Source organism: Saccopteryx leptura, chromosome 3 (genome assembly GCF_036850995.1).
Source record: "Saccopteryx leptura isolate mSacLep1 chromosome 3, mSacLep1_pri_phased_curated, whole genome shotgun sequence".
Lineage (NCBI taxonomy): Eukaryota > Metazoa > Chordata > Mammalia > Chiroptera > Emballonuridae > Saccopteryx > Saccopteryx leptura.
This window is the reverse complement of record NC_089505.1, coordinates 32,589,909-32,612,834: the sequence shown is the minus strand read 5'-3', so window position 1 is coordinate 32,612,834 and position 22,926 is coordinate 32,589,909. Positions and strand designations below refer to the sequence as shown.

Here is a 22,926-nt window from a genome sequence, read left to right as displayed (position 1 = left end):
TCTCTGAATTCAAGAAAAATTTTTATTTAGTCATTAATTTTTTGTACTTTTAAATAATTAAATGACTGCTTGCAACATTGAGAATTCCATGCATTCTTAGCAAATTTTCTCACAAAGGCAGTATTGGTAGAAGATCCATTGTGTGCTGAGGAATGTGAAATTTCTCCAGCTTTAGTATGACTATGAACCCAAGAGTGTTTGGCTTGTCATTTTAGGAAAGGCTACTTACTGCTCCTATAATTTCTTTCTTGATGCTAGAGATTGTTGCTTCAAGATATATATACTTTTCCATAAATTTAAACAAAATATTACTAAAAAATGGAAAATGGAGAATAGCATTCTGTCCCCCTCATGTAATCACTATTATATACTTGCTTGTAATCTTTTATATGTATATTGTACTGTTGCTTTTATGAACTTTTATAAGAAATATAAATATTTGAATATGTATTATGCAAAGTTTTCATTGAAGTCTAGTTGGAGCCTCTGTTTATACAGTGTTGAGCTAGCCAGAATGTTCAGTACATGGACTTTTTGTCAATATTTTACTTCATTAGGTTTATTTTTAAAAGAATACCTCAGGTTTAGTATTGCTTTAGTTCAAAAGTATCAGTAAAATAGTGTAGTTTTGTTTTTGCATCATATCTTATAAACTGTTCAAATGATATAGTCCAACTTTTCGAAGAATATATCCATTGACCATGGTACAAGACTTTGTAATAAACTATATATATGCATATGCCTATAGGAATATTAAAATCTTATTTGTTCAAAGTAATCGAGGCAGAGCTAGTTTGACTTGATGGAAAGCAAAATAAGTTCCAAAGAAAATAAATTTAATTATTAAAGTATTGATAACTTAAGTTTAAGTACATACTTTTATTATGAAGTGAAACTAACTTGAAAAGTAGTTGAAAATTATAATTCATGAATAATCTTATTTGCCTAATTTTTAGTTTTAAAATTTACAAGTTAAAAAAAAGCAAATTCTTAAAATATGACATATTGTTTTAAAAAAAGGACTAAATTTTAGATGCTCTTTGCACTCAGTACTGAAAATTTGCAAGTTAATGAGAATTTAGAAATTTTAATGTGTAAAATTGAAGAAAATTATTATGCATTTTGAACTGATAGAGTCTGAATTGATGAACTTTTACATCAATACTTGGGTTATGCAACCAGATAGGCTGCAAATAACTGATTTTGGGGGATGCTGGCAGGAAGAGACCAAGGTCGTCTTTGTATACCACGTGCATGTAGGTTTATGGTGGGAGCTGCTTGAGGGAGCTGGGAAGGTCGATGGCGTCAGAGGCTCTGTGTCTCAGCTTCCTCCTTTGATGTTTTTCCAGAATAAAACAGCACCTTCTTCTTTATAGCATTACACAGTAGCTTATAGAGCTAAGAAGATACTGAAAATTATACATTTATATGGCATTTCTCCACATTTTACAATGGTGAAATTGCAGTAGAAAGCTTTTTGCATAGAAATGAATATGTGATTTCATTCACTTTTTTCAGTAAACAGTAATTTTGTTAAGATGTATATTAGATTGAGAGATTGCCAGAAATTTCGCCTACTGGAATTATAATAGTCCTTGCAAATTTTTTAAAAAATGAGAAACGTGTGCGTGGTTAGCATGACAAAAGATTACAAGTACATTTATTTCACAAAAGGAAAATTTAGGATATTCATTTGAACATTACACTTTCTTTTATGTTGACTGTCATTTTCCTCAAGAAGATGGCAAGAATATGCACTATGTTTTCTACTCTTCGTGGGAAATCGATTTGGTTGCTGGGTATCTTAGGGCCTTTCTAGGTTGCTCTGTAATTAAATAAAAAATATTTGAATGCATTTTATTAGCTTAATAATTATGAGTCTTACAGTAAATGGTCCATTTGAAAACATTCAGAATTTACAGTATCACTTATTTCAATGTAGCATATTTCTTTTTTTTAAATTTTATTTGTGACAGAGACTGAGAGAGACAGAGGGAGGGACAGATAGGGACAGACAGACAGGAAATTGTGTCACTTTCAGTTGTTCATTGATTGCTTTCTCACATGTGCCTTGATGGGGGTCTCCAACCGAGCCAGTGACCCATTGCTTAAGACAGTGGCCTTGGGCTTCAAGCCAGCGATCTTTTGGCTTAAGCTAGTGACCATGGGGTTATGTCTATGATCCCATACTCAAGCTGGCGACTCGCTGCTCAATCCAGATGAACCTGTGCTCAAGCTGGTGACTTCGAGGTCTCAAACTTGTGTCTTCTGTGTCCCATACCGATGCTCTACCCACTGTGCCACTGCCAGGTCAGGCAATATGTATTTTTTAACAGATATATAAACCAATGAAAAAAAATTAGGTATAAACATAAAAGTAATTGAAAGAACATTTAGCTTTAGATAGTCTCTTTTCCCTCATTGACAGTTATGTCTAAATCTTGGCATGAGAATAAAATCCAGTCCTGGTAACTCTGGTTGTTAGGATAAGAAGGGACCTCGTCATTTTTATTGTCAAGTTTAAATGAACTGTCCAAGAGCACATGTTGAATAATAGGAGAATTGGGCCAATGTTATTAGAATGCTCAATCTGGTTTTATTTTTTTTGGTCAACAGTGGTGGAATGAAGATGATTCCTCTGCCATCAAAGTATAATTTTAAAGACTTGCTTTGAATGTTTTAAAGTTCTATTTGATAGTTTTACATAGCAATTGATTGGAAATATCTACTTAAAATGATGAGTATAAAAATTTTAAATTGAAGTTGATTTCAACATTATGTCAGCCTTTATGTGGAAACATATAGTTCAAATGAGTTACTAAAACCATTTAAAATGAAACTGTTTAAGCAGCATATGGAAATAAGAATCCTTTAAATAGTAATAAAATAGAAACGACATGAACAGTTGTAGGATTCTAATTTCTTTAAAGTTTTAGAAGGCTAAAATGTGATTCTAAAATTTTATTGAGATTTTTAACATTACACGTGACATAATTTTACTATATCTTACAATGATATTAGAAAGTATCTCCCAGTTGGAATAGATGGAAAGGACTTACTACCTTCCATTGTATGGGGTTTTGCTTAAGCACAGATCAGTTTTTTTTAAAAACTAAAATCTAACTTGTTACATCTGTTGGCTCCACATACTGAAATACAGTCCTGTATATAGTTAAGAATGTATTAGGACCACCTAATTTACATTAGCATTCTAGACTATTCTTATTAATAAAACTCTTTGTATACCTCAATAAAAAAGAAAAGTCTTTGTGATTATTCTTAAATTATGGATCATGCCATATATAAACCAATTTTAGAAAAGGTAAGAAAATGGCAAAAGGGGGAAAAAGGAGAAAAAATATTTGCTTTGTGAGGCATAGATAATTCTTTATTTTTTTAAGCTAGAGAGAGAGAGAGAGACAGAGAAAGACAGAGATAGAGGGATAGGCAGGGACAGACAGACAGGAAGGGAGAGAGATGAGAAGCATCAACTTGTGTTTCAGCACTTTAGTTGTTCATTGACTGACTTCTTATATGTGCCTTGACCAGGGGCTTCAGCTGAGCCAGTGACACTTTGCTCAAGCCAGCAACCCTTCGCACAAGCCAGTGACCTTGGGCTTCAAGCCAGTGGCCTTTGGGCTCAAACCAGAGACCATAGAATCACTTCTGTGATCTCATGCTCATGTTTGTGAGCCATCAAGCCAGATGAACGCAAGGAGTATATAATTAAAAATATATGATTTCCTTAAAATTAGTATGTTATAGTTTACTTTGAGACAACTTTTAGCAACTTCTTTACATTTTAGGTATAAATTTATTGTTGTTACATATTTGAAAGAGTTCCTCTGAAGAAATTTTCTATATAAAAATATATATCTTGGCCCTGGCCAGTTGGCTCAGTGGTAGAGTGTTGGCCCGATGTGTGGATGTCCTGGGTTTGATTTCCGGCCAGGGCACACAGGAGAAGTGCTCATCTGCTTTTCCACCCTTCCCACTTTGTTTTCTCTCTCATCTCTTTCTTCTCCTCCCACAGCCAAGGCTCCATTGGAGCAAAATTGGCCCAGGTGCTGAGGATGGCTCCATGCCCTCTGCCTCAAGTGCTAGAATGGCTTTGGTTGCAACGAAGCAACACCCCAGATGGGCGGAACATCGCTCCCTAGTAAGCATGCGGGGTGGATCCCAGTCAGGCACATGGGGTTGTCAGTCTTTCTGCCTCCCCACTTCTCACTTCAGAAAAATACAAAAAAAATAAAAATAAAATAAAATAAAAATATCTTAAAAAAAGAGGAGACTTCTCAATACTTGGCATGTTCAATAAATATTTGTTGAATAGATGGAAAAAAACAACAACATAAAAACTCCTCAGATAAAACTGTATTTGTTAAGATAACAAAAGTGGCCCTGGCTGGTTGGCTCAGTGGTAGAGTGTCAGCCTGGCGTGCAGAAGTCCCGGGTTCGATTCCTGGCCAGGGCACACAGGAGAAGCGCCCATCTGCCTCTCCACCCCTCCCCCTCTCCTTCCTCTCTGTCTCTCTCTTCCCCTTCCTCAGTGAGGCTCCATTGGAGCAAAGATGGCCCGGGCGCTGGGGATGGCTCCTTGGCCTCTGCCCCAGGCGCTAGAGTGGCTCTGGTTGCAACAGAGCGACGCCCCGGAAGGGCAGAGCATTGCCCCCTGGTGGGCAGAGCATCGCCCCCTGGTGGGCAGAGCGTCGCCCCCTGGTGGGCATGCCGGGTGGATCCCGGTTGGGCGCATGCGGGAGTCTGTCTGACTGTCTCTCCCCGTTTCCAGCTTCAGAAAAATAAAAAAAAATAACAAAAGTATTGTTTCTTTACAAAATTATTCATTTCAGTGTTCTTTATATAGCAAAGTCAACTACTGTTAAAATATATTTTAAGAAATTGTTCTTCAGACAATTTTCGTCTTTAGCTATCTATCAGGTAAATTATACTATTTAGGAAGCAATCTTAGCTGACTTACAAAGGATATATGATGTATTTGCTGTGTGATTTTCTATTTAGTGCTTGAAGGAATGTCTGCGGTACTAGAAGGAATTGAACAATCTCTTAAATATTCATAGCTTCTCTTTCAGAATATAAGTTAACATAGATGAAGAATGACTTGTGGTTTTCACATTAGCAAAAACTCTTCTTATCTCAAGAATTATATTTTTACAACTGTTACCCAGTACTCTGCCTAAGCAATAGATTATATTGTTTTCAGGAATATAAAATCAATGCTAAGAAGTACTTTTCAAAAAAGAAGGCAGCATTTTCATTTTTCCTATTCCTGTGTACCTAGTGAATGTACTGTACTGGAAACATACATTAATAAAAATTAAATGTACTTTGTGACAAATATTATTTAAAACAGTATTGTGGTATCTGTTATCAGTGAGAGAACTCTTGGGTCTAAATTTGACCAATAAATTGAAAAATGTTGTTTGTTTAGAATCAAATAATATGTAAAAACTAACATAGATAGTAATGAATAATAAATATATATATATGCTTACTATACTGATATTTTAGTTTCTGTTAACAAGCCTCCTGTCATTATATCTCTTATATGTTTTGATAATCTTATTGGTTTTTTTTTGTATTTTTATGAAGTGAGAAGCAGGAGGAGAGGCAGACAGACTCCTGCATGCGCCCAACCGATATCCACCTGGCATGCCCACCAGGGGGCGATGCTCTGCCCATCTGGGGCTTTACTCCCGCTGCAATTGGAGCCATTCTAGCGCCTGAGGCTGAGGCCATGAAGCCGTTCTCAGCGCCTGGGCCAACTTTGCTCCAATGGAGCCTTGGCTGCAGGAGGGGAAGAGAGAGACAGAGAGGAAGGAGAGGGGGAGGAGTGGAGAAGCAGATGGGCGCTTCTCCTGTGTGCCCTGGCTGGGAATTGAACCTGGGACTTCCACACGCCAGGCTGACACTCTACCGCTGAGCCAACCGTGTTTTGATAATTTTGAACATTTTTTAGGCCTTCTCTTTATTGGGTTAAAATCTGTCCCATGAGACTATAAGCTCCATGAAAGTGGGGATATGTTTGCTGTTTTTAGCAGGTGGTGTGCCTGGCCCATACGGGAAGAGCTCAGTACCTAACTGAACAAATAAATTTTTGCTTATGTACCTTCATGCTATTTCTGTTTTCTGGGCCGGTATAAACATATTGGTAAGTTTATATCAGAAGCTTGCCTATGTGATAATTCCACAAATACCTGAAAACAGAATATACAACCAGATATTAGAAATGTAATAAGTTAATTTACCACCATAAATAATATGCCATCAGGCATTGCCAATGTTTGAATGTTGTTGACTCATAAAAATGACAGTTTTGTATGAATAAACCTAATATTTTTACTCTAGATCTATTTAAAACAGTTGAGAATATGCCAAAATAGGGTCAAAGCTGGCTTATGATAGGGTAGTTGAGAAAAGATGTACCTATTTGTAGTTTAGATGAGCAAAAAGTGATAAGTTAATTATAATAGTACTTGTTACAAATATACTCTTCCTGTTTTAAAACACGTGCATGCTTGACTATTACATTTTAAAAAATACGAATTTATTTGAGCCAAACTGATGTCAATTGCTGGAAAGAAAAATCTCAATGGATTGAGAAATGCTATGGAAAAGGCAGTTTCACCACTTATTTTATACATCAGAATCAAAGGGGAAGACAGAAGTGGGTCACATGAAAACCACTGGATATAGATAAGATGGGTGGGAGAAAGCAAAGTGGGGATATCTTTTGGGAATGGATAAAAAGTAACAGACACTTACTTCTTTTCCATACTGGCTGTCCAACGTCTAAACTCTCCCCATCCTCTCCCATGTCAGGTGCATTCTTTCTCAGATCCCTTTGGTGCTAGGAACACGATGGTGCTTTGGCCCAGATTTTGAATCAGAAGCTGGTAACTTGAACAAAAAGACTGTGCAGAGTCCATTCTTGGGGTGGTTTGTATCATCAGTGGTAGCTGTCATCAGTGTAAGGCCATGGCAGCATTCTAGCCCTTTGCTGTGCACGCTCAGTGGTGCCAGCTGAAGACCTTCGGGTGTCATTGAACCTGTTCTCCTCCGGAACTTTGGGCATCTGGGTTTCATAGCCCTTCAGCCTAGTACTCAAGTCCCTCTCATGTTCTTTCTTCCTTCCCTTCCCCTTCCCCTTCCCCTTCCCCTTCCCCTTCCCCTTCCCCTTCCCCTTCCCCTTCCCCTTCCCCTTCCCCTTCCCCTTCCCCTTCCCCTTCCCCTCCCTTCTTTCTTTCTTTTCTTTCTTTCTTTCTTTTCTTTCTTTCGTATTTTTCTGAAATGAGAAGTGGGGAGGCAGACAGACAAACTCCCGCATGTGCCCGACTGGGATCCACCCAGCATGTCCACCCGAGGGCAATGCTCTGCCTATCTGGGGTATTGCTCTGTTGCAGCTGAAGCCATTCTAGCGCCTGAGATGGAGGCCATGGAGCCATCCTCAACGCCCAGGCTAACTTTGCTCCAATGGAGCCTTGGCTGCTGGAGGGGAAGAGAGAGATAAAGAGAAAGGAGAGGGGGAAAAGTGGAGAAGCAGATGGGCACTTCTTCTGTATGCCCTGGCTGGGAATTGAACCCAGGACTTTCACATGCCAGGCCGATGCTCTACCACTGAGCCAGCTGGCCAGGGCCCCATGTTCTTCTATAAATTCTTTTCCTGCTTAATTCAGCCGAAGTTGTCATCTGTTGCCTGCAGCTGAGACTAGTGTTTTTTCTTGACATTTTAATGGTTTATTGCTTAACCTTTATTGCCATAGAAGAGAGAAGAAAATCATTTGGAGGCAGTGACTTACAGTGAAGAGTATTTTAACACAGGTCCCATGGGCTGCTCTATGCTCAACTGAATACTCAAGGGCAGCCGTCCCCAAACTATGGCCCACGGGCTGCATGCGGCCCCCTGAGGCCATTTATCTGGCCCCTGCCGCACTTCCGGAAGGGGCACCTCTTTCATTGGTGGTCAGTGAGAGGAGCACTGTATGTGGCGGCCCTCCAACGGTCTGAGGGACAGTGAACTGGCCCCTGTGTAAAAAGTTTGGGGACCCCTGCTCAAGGGGGACCCTTTGTAGATCCCTGGAGTTTTTGCTGTGCGCAGGGCTCGCCTCTCCAGTACTCTGTCCTGCAAGCTCCAGGTGTCTTGGTCTTTCCTACTCTCAACTCTTCTTCCTGAACGCAGTGAGCTGTCTGGGCTCCATCTGGGTTTCTCCTTGCACAGGGGCCTAGACACTCAAGGATGTAAGCTGGGCAATCAAAAGGCTTATCTTGGCTCTGGCCGGTTGGCTCAGCGGTAGAGTGTCTGCCTGGTGTGCGGGGGACCCAGGTTCGATTCCTGGCCGGGGCACATAGGAGAAGTGCCCATTTGCCCCCTCCTTCCTCTCTGTCTCTCTCTTCCCCTCCCACAGCCGAGGCTCCATTGGAGCAAAGATGGCCCGGGCGCTGGGGATGGCTCCTTGGCCCCTGCCCCAGGTGCTAGAGCAGTTCTGGTCACGGCAGAGTGACCCCCCGGAGGGGCATAGCATCGCCCCCTGGTGGGCGTGCCGGGTGGGTCCCGGTCGGGCGCATGCGGGAGTCTGTCTGACTGTCTCTCCCCGTTTCCAGCTTCAGAAAAATACAAAAAAAAAAAAAAAAAAAAAAAAGGCTTATCTTGTTTGCATCTCATCTCGTAGGGATCACTGGCCTTCATTACTTGGTGTGTACAGTGTCTTGAAAACCATTGTTTCATATACTTTGTCCTTTTATTGGTTGTTTCAAATAGGAGGGCAGATCTGATTCCTATTTTTCCATTTTGATCAGAAGCAGAAGTTTTAGATATGAAAGGTTATAGATTAGCTAGTCTATTTTTATACATAGGGACACCCCTGGTATAATCAGTGAAAGTCAGCATCTTATCAAACAGTTATTTTATTAAATGTTTCTCTTTCAAATTGCTGCTTTTGTGTGCTTACCCAAAATTTGAAATCACTGAGATTTAACTGTCATAAATGTTTATTATGCATATTGTTGCTCTCTCTCTCTGTCTTTTTTTTTTTTTTCCAAAGTTAGAAGTAGGGAGGTAGACAAACTCCCACATGCGCCTGACTGGGATCCACCTGGCATGCCCACTAGGGGGCGATGCTCTGCCCCTCTGGGGCATTGCTCCATTGCAACCGGAGCCATTCTGGCACCTGAGGTGGAGGCCATATGAAGCCATCCTCAGTGCCCGGGCCACTTTGCTGCAGTGGAGCCTTGGCTGCAGGAGGGGAAGGGAGAGACAGAGAGAAAGGAGAGGGGGAGGGGTGGAGAAGCAGATGGGTGCTTCTCCTGTGTGCCCTGACCAGGAATCGAACCTGGGACTTCTACATACCGGGGCTGATGCTCTACTGCTGAGCCAACCAGCCAGGGTTGTTATTCTGTCTTTTTTTTTTAAAAACTTTCAAACAGGTATATAAAATAATCTTCATTATAAGATAACTCATTATTTTTTGAATTGCTCTTTTTATAAAGACAACCATGTTGCAGTAATATTTTTGTGTTTCTTTTTATTTACTTCAGAGGTTGCAAAAAGGACTTTTCAAGAAAAAGGCCTCTTGGCAGGAGAAAGCAGACGTTTTCAGCCTCATTTGACCTTCATGAAATTGCACAAAGTACCATGGCTCCGGAAGATGGTAAGTGGATATTTTTATTGCAAGCCTTGCTTTACCAGCTACGCACCAGCCTTAAGCATGGTTGGGAGCATGAGTGACATATGTAGTAGGTTTTAACACCCTACTTACTATTGCTTCTGGGTCCAATTCCCAAGGATGCTGAGTTAGCCCACGAGTGTCCATGGAGGTTGTTCCACCTGTTCCCTCCTTTGTCCCTGTGGCTGTTAGTTGTGTACTCTGACCAGTACTCACTGCTCCTTCATCTATTGTCAATCTGCTTTGTTCCTCAAAGAGCCCTGAGGGGGCACCAGGGTTTTCTTTCCTGCTTTCTTTGGTGATGGTGGTTTGCAGCCTGCTGCTATCAGAGCTTCCTCCACTGCCCTGCATACATTGGTGCTGCTCACTGCAGCTGGGTCACACACGGTGGGACGAGCTTTCACCCCTCTTTTTTTTTTTTAAATTCTGAAGCTGGAAACGGGGAGGCAGTCAGACAGACTCCCGCATGCGCCCTACAGGGATCCACCCAGCACGCCCACCAGGGGGCGATGCTCTGCCCATCTGGGGCGTTGCTCTGTTGTGACCAGAGTCACTCTAGTGCTTGAGGCAGAGGCGATGGAGCCATCCCCAGTGCCCGGGCCATCTTTACTCCAATGGAGCCTTGGCTGCGGGAGGGGAAGAGAGAGACAGAGAGGAAGGAGAGGGGGAGGGGTGGAGAAGCAGATGGGCGCTTCTCCTATGTGCCCTGGCTGGGAATCGAACCCGGGACTTCCGCACGCCAGGCCGACGCTCTACCACTGAGCCAAACGGCCAGGGCCTCACCCCTCTTTACGTAGCTCTTCCAAGGTGTCCAAAGGACTGCTTGCTCCTCCAGAGCTTGTCTCCATGGCGGGCTGGGAGCAAGTGTTCCTGGGACTGGGTGAGCGAGGGAACCCTTGCACTTAAAAGTACTTTTCCCTGAGGATGGTCAGCAGTGACACAAGCCAAGTGACATGTCTCCTGACTTCCCATATCTCAGGGTGACTGCCTTAAGAGTAATTCCTCTCCTTCAGAGGCTGGGATAATCTTTGACTTTCTCCTGGATCCCTGAGCATTGCTCCTGGAATCTTCAGAGCACCCTCCATTGTTTTCCCCTTTCAGCCTAGAGAGTTCTCAGGCAAGGTAGGCCCCCTGCTGACCTGCTCTGATACACCCGGCTTTCGGAGGCGGCCATGCAGAGGAGTACTCGCTCCTGCTCTCCGTGAGCTGGGGCTGCAGTTAAGACCTATTTGCAGCAATAAACATGAAGGTCATGTTTATTAGCAAGTAGATATTTTTTCTAAATTAGGCATAATTTGTATTTATTGTCTCTGTGCTCAGAGAGTCTTTTTGGTCCTTTAAAACATGTTTTAGTGATTGACCATCCTGTGGTTATGAAATATCTATGAACTATTGTAAAATTCTTCTCAAAAAAAGATATTGCTCCTTTTTTGTTTTTTTTTTGCTAACTACATCCCACATTCGATAATAACTATATTAGATGCCATTCTAGAATATTTAGGTAAAAATAATTTGTGTAAATAATAGATTTTGCAATTTGGAATGATAACAACTGATACAATCTGTAGACTGAGAGTTTATTTTTTGACTCATTATCTTTCTTATTTTGCTTTCAAATGGATTGCCCTCTTGCAAATGGTTTCACTTAATCAGAGAATGACAAATCAGTGGTGAAGGTAATAATCCACTTTATCTTTACAATATTCACTTTTTATTTTGTTTTATTTTATTTTTTTATATTTTTCTGAAGTTAGAAGTGGGGAGGCAGACAGACAAGACTCCCACATGTGCCCAAACGGGATCCACCTGACATGTCTACCAGGAGGTGATGCTCTGCCCATCTGGGGCGTTGCTCTGTTGCAACCAGAGCCATTTTAGCACCTGAGGTGGAGGCAATGGAGCCATCCTCAGCATCCAGGCCAACTTTTGCTCCAGTGGAGCCTTGGCTGCAGGAGGGGAAGAGAGAGATAGAGAAGAAGGAGAGGGGGAGGGGTGGAGAAGCAGAGGGGCGCTTCTCCTGTGTACCCTGGCCGGGAATCAAACCCGGGACTTACACATGCTGGGCCAATGCTCTACCAGTGAGCCAACCGGCCAGGGCCATACAACATTAACTTTTTGAAATGATAGCACCCAAGGACATTTATCAAAGGAATATTCAGACTCCTCTAGAATCTCAATTTCAGGGTTTCAGACTGAAGTGAACGGGTTCGTTGGCAGTTCATTTCACAGCCTGCTCCCTTGCTTTACAGAAAGGGTATGAGACGTAGAAAGGATATGTGGCAGAAACGAGAGCCCATTCTCCTCAGCTGCAGAGCCCTGTGTAGAATCCATCGTACCCCATTCTCAGTCTCATATTCTCCCCTCCCACTGGCCCTGCCCAGTTTATCCAGATTAATTTCTATTTGTGAGGAGCAATCTGGTTCAGATCATATTAACTTAACAAATCTTTATCAAGTACCTAGTATGCGCCAGATCCTGGGTGCTGGGCCTAGAGTTATGATCAAATAGAAGTGGCCCCTGCCTGTGTGGTACATAAACTCTAAGTCAGTTTGGATTTTGTTTAGGTTAGAATGCTTTCATCTTTAGAAAATAAATTATGACCATACTGATTTGCTGAAAGCCAGATAAAGTTTTTTCCTATTAATTTATGGAATGATTCTGTTTCTGTTTACTTCTATGATATTCAGTGTTTCTGAATGCTTAAGAAAGTGTATATTATATTTTGGGATTCATGAGTCACCTGGAGTGCTCGGTGAAGCTACACATTTCCACCCTCTAAATCTAGAGTTAGATATACCTAAAGATCTTGGCTTTTGATGTTTATTAAGTGCCATAGGTGATTCTGACCCAAATGGTCTGCAGAGTAAGTCCCCACTTCTTGTGGTCAGCAGGTTCCTGGACCTTCAGCCAAAGGAAGTATAATGAATCCAATGCAACCTAACTGGTAAAAGCAAGAGTTAAGTTCCTGGGGTATCTCATCAACATTTTAGCAAAATGTTGTCACTGAGGGCCTGCTGTACACTCTGAGACCTGCCGGCTTAAGTAAATAGCCAGCATTTCCTTTATGCAGCAGATCATTGGCTCCCTGTAAAAGTTAAAAGCAATATGAAAAGGTGGCATACATAAATGTAGGTTTATATTATGCATTGTCATTTAGAATACAAAGTATTGGAAAATATGAGGCTCTTTGGTCTTTCTCCTTACCGTTTTTACATTTCCCACTGTCTGTTCTCCTCTCTGAGCACTGTACCTCCTCTGCTTTCAGTCTGGTCCACTCATGTACAAGAGAGTGGCCATTGATTAAGTCAGTTATAGAATGTATTGCTGGCATTCAGTGTTGTTTAGATTTATAATGAAATAAAAGAAGAGAGAGAAAGAAGTGTGTGAAGTAATTGATATCTTTTCACTCAAATGTTAAGAAGTTTGTTTCATTTCAAGTACTTTGTTACTATAAAAGTTATTTTAGTTATAAAAGATTAGGTGAATATATGCTCACTGTAAACAATCCAAATACATGCAAACCAACAGAGTGAAAGGTACAATGTTTTCCTCATCACCACCGCCATCCGCTTTCTCCCAATATCATCTCTCTCTCTAGGTTACCACTACTGGTATATCCTCCTGACCTTCCCCTATATACTGCAAATATGCATATATAGGTGCATATACATGCATATCGTTTATTTAAAACAGAAATTAATATATAGTTGACCCCTGAACAACACGGGTGTGAACTGTGTGGGTAGATTTATACAGAGATTTTTCCCCCCAATAATTACTATAAATGTATTTTTTCTTTCTTACAATTTTCTTAATAACATTTTCTTTTCTCTAGTTTACTTCATTGTAAAAATACAGTATATAATACATATAACATACAAAACGTGTTAATCAGCGGTTTCTGTTATCAGCAAGGTTGTCAAAAGTAGATTATTATTCGTTGTTAAATTTTGGGGATTCCAAAGTTATATGCAGATTTTGGCTGTGTGGTGATGGGTCAGCACTCCTAGCTCCTATGTTGTTCAAGGGTCAACTGTATATTATTTTGATACAGTATATCAATTTATCTTCCATTTGATGAATAATTATATTGATTTTTGTTTCTTTGCTACCATAAAGGATACTGAAGTGAATATTCTTGTCAATTTTTCTTTGAGTAGCTATGCCAGTATTTCAGAGAAGCAAATTCTTCAAGTGGCATTGCAGGATCAAAGGGCAGTATATATTTTAACTTTCAAAACATTACAAATTGCTTTTTAAATCAATGGTGCAGGTTATACTTTGAACCACAGTGTATGGGGGGGGGACATTTGTGAGGATAAACTTGAGGTAGAACAACTATCAAAGGTTATGGTGGCCTGACCAGGTGGTGGTGCAGTGGATAGAGCGTTGGACTGGGATGCAGAGGACCCAGGTTCAAGACCCCAAGGTCGCCAGCTTGAGCGCAAGCTCATCTGGTTTGAGCAAAGCTCACCAGCTTGGACCAAGGTTGCTGGCTCGAGCAAGGGGTTACTCGGTCTGCTGAAGGTGCATGGTCAAGGCACATATGAGAAAGCAAACAATGTACAACTAAGGTGTCACAACGAAAAACTGATGATTGATGCTTCTCATCTCTCTCCTTCTTATCGGTCTGTCCTTATCTATCCCTCTCTCTGTCTGTCTCTGTAAAAAAAAAAAAGGTTATAGTGGTGGCTTATAATTGGTATGGTCCTTTGAGCTGTAATTAAACAGTTCCCTTAAAAAAAAAAACACATGAAAATACAAAGTACTTATTTTTTTTAATTTTAATTTTTTTTAGTTTTATTTAGACAATTAATTTTAACGGGGTGACATTGATCAATTAGAGTACATAGATTCAGAGAAAACATCTCCAGATAATTTTGACATTTGATTATGTTGTATACCCATCACCCAAAGTCAGATTGTCTTCCGTCACCTTCTATTTGGTTTTCTTTGGCTGAGTAGTATTCCATAGTATATATGTACCACATCTTCTTTATCCAATCATTTACTGAAGAGCTTTTTGGTTGTTTTCATGCCTTGACCACTGTGAACAGTGCTGCGATGAACATGGGGCTGCATGTGTCTTTACGTACCAAAGCTTTTGAGTTTTTGGGGTATATACCCAGTAGAGGGATTGCTGGGTCATATGGTAGTTCTAGAAAATACTTATTTTTTAACTAAGAAGTTCATGCTGCTGAAATTATCTCATGAAATAATTTTCAAATGAGGTATAATTGACATATAACATTATATAATTTTAAGGCATGCAGTATAATAATTTAATATATGTCTGTATTGTAAAATGATCGCCTCAATAAATACAGTGTGTCTGAAAAGTCATGGTGTGCTTTTGACCGGTCACAGGAAAGCAACAAAAGACGATAGAAATGTGAAATCTGCACCAAATAAAAGGAAAATCCTCCCAGTTTCTGTAGGATGATGTGGCAGCATGTGCTCATGCGCAGATGATGACGTAACACCATGTGTACAGCGGAGCAGCCCACGGCCATGCCAGTCGAGATGTGGACGGTACAGAGGAAAGTTCAGTGTGTTCTGTGGCTCACTAAATTCGAATCCATGACCAAAGTGCAATGTGAATATCGGCGTATTTATAACGAAGCACCGCCACATAGGAATAACATTACCCAATGGGCTAAGCAGTTGAAGGAAACCGGCAGTTTGGTGGAGAAACCCCGTTCTGGTAGGGCATCAGTCAGTGACAAGTCTGTAGAGGCTATATGGGATAGCTACCTAAGGAGCTCTAAAAAATCTGTGCATGAGTCCAAATCGAACTGTACTGAATAGGTATGAAACTGGGAGAGTTTTCCTTTTATTTGGTGCAGATTTCACATTTCTATCATCTTTTGTTGCTTTCCTATGACCGGTCAAAAGTGCACCATGACTTTACAGACACACTGTATAGTTAACACATCCATCTCCTCACATAACTTCCATTTTTTTTATAGTGAGAGGTTTTTTTTGTTTTGTTTTGTTGTTTTTTTTTTTGTATTTTTCTGAAGTGAGAAGCAGGGAGGCAGACAGACATACTCCTGCATGCGCCCGACCGGGGATCCGCCTGACATGCCCACCAGGGGGTGATGTTCGGCCCCTCTGGGGCACTGCTCCGCTGCAATAGGAGCAATTCTAGCTCCTGAGGCAGAGGCTATGGAGCCATCCTCAGTGTCCAGTCCAGCTTTGCTCCAGTGGAGCGTTGGCTGCGGGAGGGGAAGAGAGAAATAGAGAGAAGGAGAGGAGGGATGGGTGGAGAAGCAGAAGGATGCTTCTCCTGTGTGCCCTGGCCCAGAATCAAACCTGGGACATCTACACACCAGGCCGAAGCTCTACCACTGAGGCAACTGGCCAGGGCTATAGTGAGAACTTTTAAGATTGACTCTCTTTGAAACTCTTAAATATATAATACAGTATTTTGAACTATAGTAATTATATTGTACATTAGACCCCAAGGACTTATTTATAACTAAGATATAATTTAAAAGAAGACATTTTTTATGTATAAAGATGTTTAGTGAAACATGATCTATAATAGAGAAAGATTAGAGAACTTTTATAACAATAGGGGAATGTTTAAGACAATTATAGTAAATCACATTGATTAAGAAGCTATTAAAATGTATTTTAATCTACTTATAAAAACTGTATAATAGTATAAAAAGGTAAATAAAATGTAGAATTATACTTTCTTTCATTTCTTTATTTATTTATTTATTTATTTATTTATTTATTTATTTATTTATATATTTATTGTCAAGTGAGAAGCAGGGAGGTGGAGAGACAGACTCCCACATGTGCCCCAACCGGAACCAGAATCCACCTGGCAACCCTGTCTGGGGCTGATGTTTTGCTCTTTTTAGGTTGCTGCTCTGTTGCTTGGCAACCAAGCTATTCTAGTGCCTAAGGTGAGGCTATGGAGCCATCCTCAGCACCTGGGGCCAACTTGCTCATTTGAGCCATGGCTGTGGCAGGAGAAGAGAGAGAGAGAGAGAGAGAAGTGGGAGGGGAGGGGAAGCAGATGGTTGCTTCTCCTATGTGCCCTGACCAAAATCGAACCTGGGACTTCTACATGCCAGGCTGATGTTCTACCTCTGGGCCAACCAGCCAAGGCTCATACTATATTTAAAGTTGTATAAACTAGTTTCCTTGGGTTTGCCTTGAGCACATCTTGATGTGCTTTCATGCATTTCGGAGATAAAAAGTGGGGTCCCACAATTACTCTTTAAGTTCATGAATTTTCCAGTTGATGAGTGAATAGAGCTGACCTTAATGTCACCTGGAGTATATATAGTATATCCTTTTTACATATTCAGGATTCCTGTCTTGGTTGGTTGGGGTTTGCTAGGGTCCTGAGGAAGAGTGGAGCCTTAGTGGGCTGAGCATAGAAGGAAGTGGTGATGGGCAAATTCAGTGTCCCATGACAATTCAGGGTAAGGGTTAGCCACTAGATGCAGAAAACTTGAAAGTTTTCCATTATCTTTGACTTGTGTTCCTTCAGTTTCTGGTATAGATGAGGGTGGTACATAGTGAGAGTGTCTAGAAAAGCACTAATGATATCTGCCCACTAAGACACTCTGATTTGAAGGTTGATGCCAGTTGGTATACTTTTTTGTATTTGATTTGCCCTGCTAGAAGGTCATCTCAAAATCATTTTGTGTAGAAAGTTGTCTTGGTACACTCCCAGGACACTGGTGGTGGTACTACTGTCAGCGTAGACATGGTATAAAGGGGTGTTCTAGGTAGTGAAGTGCTCTAGATCATTAGAAGCAGATTTTGAGATTGTAAGATAGATGATCCATTCATTATTATCTATAGGAGGTATAATCAATTAGTCTGTAATAGTACTTCAGTTGGTCTTTTTCACCATATAATGTGTCATTTTTTAATGACCTTAAAAGCTGGTACCCATACTGATATAACAAAAAAAGGATTCAAAGTGGGAGCTATAATTGGTTTGTTCCTGACAGTAAAACATCTCATTGACATAAAAGATGTGGATAGATGTTTGGTACAAAGGACGAGTGTTCGCCACCATTGGGATGGTCATAAAGATTATTATGAAAATTTCCCAGTTGTGTTCAGTATTGGCTGCAGATTCCCAGGGCTTCTGGGGAACCATCCACTTGTAGGAATCTGTTTTCAGGTAATAATACCATTCAGTAGAAGTAATCCAAAGCCCATTAGGCTAACCGAAAGTCCTATAGATTGTGTTCAGAATTTTGAAAATATAGAAACTCTACTTTAGATTTCCTGAGTGGTTACTTCTTCTGTTACACATGATATTTTGATTCCCAAGCCAGAGCAATGAGTATAAGACTTTTCTTGGCAATTAAATAATTTTTGAATGTCAGGAGGCATTTTAGTCAATGTGTTGGTTTGCATATTCTTAGTTTCATAAAATGCTAATGAGTATATCATATAAGAGAGTATTTAAAGTAGTTGTGTATTTTAAAGCTATTTTGATTACCACTGATTTTTCAGTTATAGTTTTTTCATCTAATTAATGACAACTCAGAAAATCTTATTAAATTACTGTGTCTCTGACATAGTAATCAAAATTGAAGTCATTGGCATAGTTTCCTCAGAAATTAGTCTGCTACTTGTTCAGCCCCATGCTTTTTTATAGTGCATTCTATTGTACTTATTTTTCTCAGTGAGTGGCCTTGTATTTCTCTGATTTAAGCATTGCAGACACTGGCAGGAGAGAATTGTTGCTAACACTTGGTGGCAGAAGAAGAACAGTTTCAAATGAAACAAGCATCTTAATGCAGATCTAGATTCCTCAAGAAATAAATGTGATCTTTTCAAGAATAAATCAGTTGTTTTAAAGCATAAATTATTTTCTGAGCTTCTTAGATATCTTTTCTGATTTATGACTCTTTCAAATAATAAATGTAGTGCTTAAACTATCAAAGTGATAGTTCATGAATTGGCAGTTCCTTGTAGTATCTTTTTTTTGTGTGTGTGGCAGAGACAAGAGAGTCAGAGAGAGGGACAGATAGGGACAGACGGACAGGAAGGGAGAGAGAAACATCAATTCTTCATTGCAGTTCCTTAGTTGTTCATTGATTGATTTCTCATATGTACCTTGACTGGGGGCTACAGCTGACCGAGTGACCCCTTGCTCGAGCCAGTGACCTTGGGCTCAAGCTGGAGAGCCTTGCTCAAACCAGATGAGCCCGCACTCAAGCTGGCGACCTCTGGGTCTTGAACTTGGGTCCTCCACATCCCAGTCCGACACTCTGTCTACTGTGCCACCACCTGGTCAGGCTCCTTGTAGCATCTTTTCATAGAGCCAGACAATTAGAGAACTTCAGAATGAAAGAAATGATTTTTTGGGGGGGAGGGGGACTACCACCATTAGCTGCTATTGTCACTTGGAGTGGTTTGTTTTGAGTGCAGAATTTGATATGCACAAAGTAAGGGTGGAGGGGTGGCTATTGGACCATATGATGAGAGGAAGAAGAGATCATAGGTCAGTCATCATTAGGAATAGCAGTGGGGAGTGGAACAGGACATCGTATGGATGAAAATTCTGTTTTGAAGCTACAATTAAGGTGGAGACCTTGTCCCCGCATTGTTTGGTGACTGAATATACAGGACCAAGATGGTAAGAAATTCTATGGCATTTCAACCAATTAATGGAAACAAGAAGAACATACATTTGCCTTTTTTAAATGTTGCTTTACACATTTTTAAAATAAATCGATTATAGTCTGGATGGTCAGGAGGCACGAGGACGTATATGAACGTTCGTACTACTCAAAGGGTTAAAAGTGGGGAAGACTGTTGGTGACAGATCTCAGAAATCGTCAGCAAGGCTTTACTCCCAGAAGGTGAGGGCTGCACTGTCAGAAAGCACAGAAAGCGAAAGGGGGCCCAGGAGAGATGAATTGGGAGCACCACCCTCAGAAGGGGAGGGACACACGCCGGGTGCAGTGAAGGAGCGGAGGGCTGCTGGTGGAGAGGAGGTGGCTGGCCTTCGCAGGGCCCCGCATTGGTAAGAGTCTATCCAGGTAACAAAAGGGGAGGAAGCCTTGAGCAGAGAAGCTTTTAAGACTGCCCCGCCACTTCTGTAAGCCTGTCCCTGAAAGAAGGCACTTTAGGTGCCCTTGGATCAGTGGGCCTTCATTATTACCGACAAAAGCTTGTCTTGAGTGTATCCGTGACACAAGATAAAGCAGATTATTTTAGCAACCTACTCCTGAATCTCTCAATAGCAAATGGCTTACAATTTTTAGTTGGTTCGAGTCTTTCTATATTACCAGTGCCCTTAGATCTGAGGATATAGTATGGAATTCTCTTTGGATTTTTCTTATTTAAAAATCAGTAAATAAATTAAGACATATTTTGTTTTGTTTTAATGGTTTTTTAAATATAAAAATTCAGAGAAATCTGCTGGAAGATGGAATTATAATTTCTTCTGAGATATTTTAGGTGCTGTAGTCAACTGTCACCTATTGTGTCAAAGAGTTCTATTTATAGTGACTTCACTTATGTTTTTAATGCATATTTCAACTTCATACTTTTGTGTTATTTATTTCTATATATTAAAAAAGACTAAATGAGTTTACTATAACCTAAAAATTGGAAATGATATCTGCGAAGACAAACTGTCTGTTCATTTGAAGCCTTTCAGTACTATACATCTTTAAAAATTGAAACATGGTAAATAAATAAACAGAAAGCTGAATTATTTTAACAGGGAATTCTAGGAATTGACTAATGTCAGAATGACAAATGACCCCCAGTTAACCCTGATTCTATTAGAGATTTTGAAAACCTTAACCCTGGAAGAAAAGGCACAGCCAGCTTAATATTAAATATGGGCAAAATGGACTGGAGACCTGAAGCAGGTATTTTCATTGGCATTCCCTGAAATTTTACTCTCAGAACATCTCTCAGGTTTATATGTGAGGCAAGGAATCTTGTGATCAAATGAATGTTAACAATGATGAGTTAAATAAAGTTAATATGATTCTTTCAGGACTTCTTAGGATTTATGAAATGCTAATGTTTACTATGAATCTCAAAAGCTTAGCCTGACCAGGAGGTGGCGCAGTGGATAGAGCGTCAGACTGGGATGCCTGGGATGCGGAGGACCCAGGTCAAGACCTCGAGGTCACCAGCTTGAGCGAGGGCTCATTTGGTTTGAGCAAAGCTCACCATCTTTGACCCAAGGTCGCTGGCTCGAGCAAGGGGTTACTCGATCTGCTGTAGCCCCACGGTCAAGGTACATATGAAAAAGCAATCAATGAACAATTAAGGTGTCACAACAAAAAACTAATGATTGATGCTTCTCATCTTTTTTCATTCCTGTCTGTCTGTCCTTGTCTATCCCTCTCTCTGACTCTCTGACTCTCTGTCTCTGTTAAAAAAAAACTTACAGCAACAAAGGTTTATATTTTCACTTATGGACATGGGTCACCTGTACCTCTGCTCCACATTGCCTTTACTCAGGACCTTTGCTGAGAAACTTCCAGAGAGACAGTAATCCACAAGCTGATTCTTAAAGCTTCTGCTGGGCAGTGACACACATCATTTCTGCTCACATCCTATTGGCCAAAGCAGGTCACATGGTTCCTTCTGAGTTCAACAGAGTGGGATATGTAATCCACCTGCAGAAAGGGACACCACGAGGAGGGGCAGTAAATATTTTGAATAGTTATATTGTCTAAGCATTGTTTTCCAAATATACTTGACCAGCAAGTCCTTTTTACATTGACTGTCTTGTAGCACTAGTGTCTGGCAGAACATGGTTTAGGAAAAGTTGATCTTTATAATTCAGGCTTAAATGTTTTTTTTTGCTTTAAACATTCAGATTCAATGGACTTTTTAAACTTATTTTCTAGCATTCATATACAGAGAGAAAATTTTGATTTAAGCATAATGTAAGAAATAGTTTTAGAACTGGTATTAAAAGATTAACAAAATATTCAGGGTAATTAGAATTGCATAGTTTTGCCTTAACTATATTAAAATATAAATGTTCTATTTATCTCAACTGTTACTATTAGTGATGGGAAGTTTTTTTCTCAACAAGTCAGTTTTAGATATTTAGGAACCTCATTAATTTCATTTTCCCAGTCAAGGACAGAGTGGAGCATAATGATCTAAGAAATTGGCAAGCCCACAGTGGACTGATTACAGCTAAAGGCAAAATAGAACATATGGTCAAGCAAATTTAAATTTTGTTCCAAAATCGTGTTAATACAGAATTAACTTCTCTCCTAGGTGATAGTGGCTAATTTCTGACCCAACTGAATAGTCATATATCAATAGAAGTAAATCAGCCTGATCAGGTGGTAGAGCAGTGGATAGAGCAGGGGTCAGGAAACTTTTTGGCTGAGAGAGCCATGAACACCACATATTTTAAAATGTAATTTCATGAGAGCCATACAACGACCCATGTACATTATACATTATTCAATAAAAATTTGGTGTTGTCCCGGAGGACAGCTGTGATTGGCTCCAGCCACCCACAACCATGAACATGAGCGATAGGAAATGAATGGATTGTAAAACACGAGAATGTTTTATATTTTTAACATTATTATTTTTTTTATTAAAGATTTGTCTGCGAGCCAGATGCAGCCATCAAAAATCCACATCTGACTCACGAGCCATAGGTTCCCGACCTCTGGGATAGAGTGTCAGCCTGGGACACAAGAGGACCCAGGTTTGAAACCTGCAGTTCCTGCTTGAGCACAGGCTTATCTGGCTTGAGCAGGAACTCACCAGCTTGAGTGTGGCATCGCTGTCTTGAGCATGGGATCATAGGCATGACCCCATGGTGGCTGGCTTGAGCCCAAAGGTCACTGGCTTGAGCACCGGGTCACTTGCTCTGCGGTAGCCCCCTGTCAAGGCACATACGAGACAGCAATCAAAGAACAACTAAGATGCCACAATGAAGAATTGGTGCTTCTCATCTCTCCCTTCCTCTCTGTCTGTCCTTATCTGTCCCCCTTTCTCTGTCTCTTGCAAAAAAAAAAAAAAAAAGGAAAAAATAAAGAAAAAGAAACAGAAGTAAACCAGCTAAAATTATATGGACGACAGTGAGTTTTCTCTACCACTGGAAAGAGTGGCCATGCTCACTGGCCAACAACCTCTTGTTAATTGTAGTTAACTGCATAATAAAGGAGAGTAAAACTATAGTTTTCTTGAGAGACGCACTTAGATCGGAGGGGAAACTAAGATTGCAGTCCAAAACAAAAACTAGTTTACTTTGGAA

The 22,926-nt window shown here is 40.4% G+C and overlaps 1 protein-coding gene across 3 annotated transcripts in view; it reads left to right on the top strand.

The window, feature by feature from the left end:
• The window catches only part of AKAP7 (A-kinase anchoring protein 7), a 117,971-nt gene that overhangs the window by 28,989 nt on the left and 66,056 nt on the right, over positions 1 to 22,926 (top strand). For all 3 annotated transcript variants that reach the window (XR_010750048.1, XM_066373242.1, XM_066373243.1), the window contains exon 6: positions 9,553 to 9,665. Coding sequence is in view for 2 of the 3 variants with exons in the window: in XM_066373242.1 (XP_066229339.1) it covers positions 9,553 to 9,665 (113 nt within the window). In the remaining variant the exon portion in view is untranslated. The remainder of the gene's footprint in view (positions 1 to 9,552; positions 9,666 to 22,926) is intronic.